This window comes from Eimeria acervulina, genomic scaffold (assembly GCF_000499425.1).
Source record: "Eimeria acervulina Houghton genomic scaffold, Eah_scaff1862, whole genome shotgun sequence".
Lineage (NCBI taxonomy): Eukaryota > Apicomplexa > Conoidasida > Eucoccidiorida > Eimeriidae > Eimeria > Eimeria acervulina.
The window spans coordinates 3,821-4,352 of NW_013550092.1; the positions used below are offsets into that span (position 1 = coordinate 3,821).

A 532-nucleotide genomic window follows, 5' to 3' on the forward strand; every position below is an offset into this window, starting at 1 on the left:
GCATGCGCAGGCAGCAGTACAACGGTGGGTTCCTGTCTCTTCTTCTCACCCAAACTTAGTGCCTGTTAGGCATGCAATTGCAACAGCAGATTTTTCCTGCTGCATCTCCGCTTTATTTGCTGCTCCGCGCTGCAGCAGCAGCAGCAGCGGCAGCAGCAGCAGCTGGCAAGGCCTAGGAGGTGCTGCTGTCTCTGGTAGCGGAGGAAGCAGCAGCTCTGAGAGCGACGCAGATGAAGGAGATGGTTTGATGCTGCTGCTGCGGGGCAGCACCAGCCGCAGCAGCCGCAGCCGCAGCAGCAGCAGCAGCAGCAGCGTAGGATTTGTTTATGATTATTATCCTAATGCATATACACTCCAAGAGCGCTTCTTATGCGGGCCTCCTCCTCCTCAAACACTTGCAGAAAATGTCTTGTGGGGTATTATTATTCAGCTTCTACTCGCACTTCAACATATTCACAAACATCAGTAAGCCCCAAATGCATGCAAACCAATGCATGCATGCATGCATGCATGTATATATATATATATATAT

General features: G+C 50.9%; 1 protein-coding gene across 1 annotated transcript in view; it reads left to right on the forward strand.

Moving 5' to 3' along the window:
• Positions 1-469, forward strand: part of EAH_00063660 (hypothetical protein, conserved) — a gene marked incomplete at both ends in the record, with an annotated part of 3,017 nt that extends 2,548 nt beyond the window's left edge. Inside the window, one exon of the mRNA XM_013396784.1 lies at positions 11-469. Within this exon, the coding sequence (XP_013252238.1) occupies positions 11-469 (459 nt within the window). The remainder of the gene's footprint in view (positions 1-10) is intronic.
• Between the last annotated feature and the right edge of the window lie 63 nt (positions 470-532).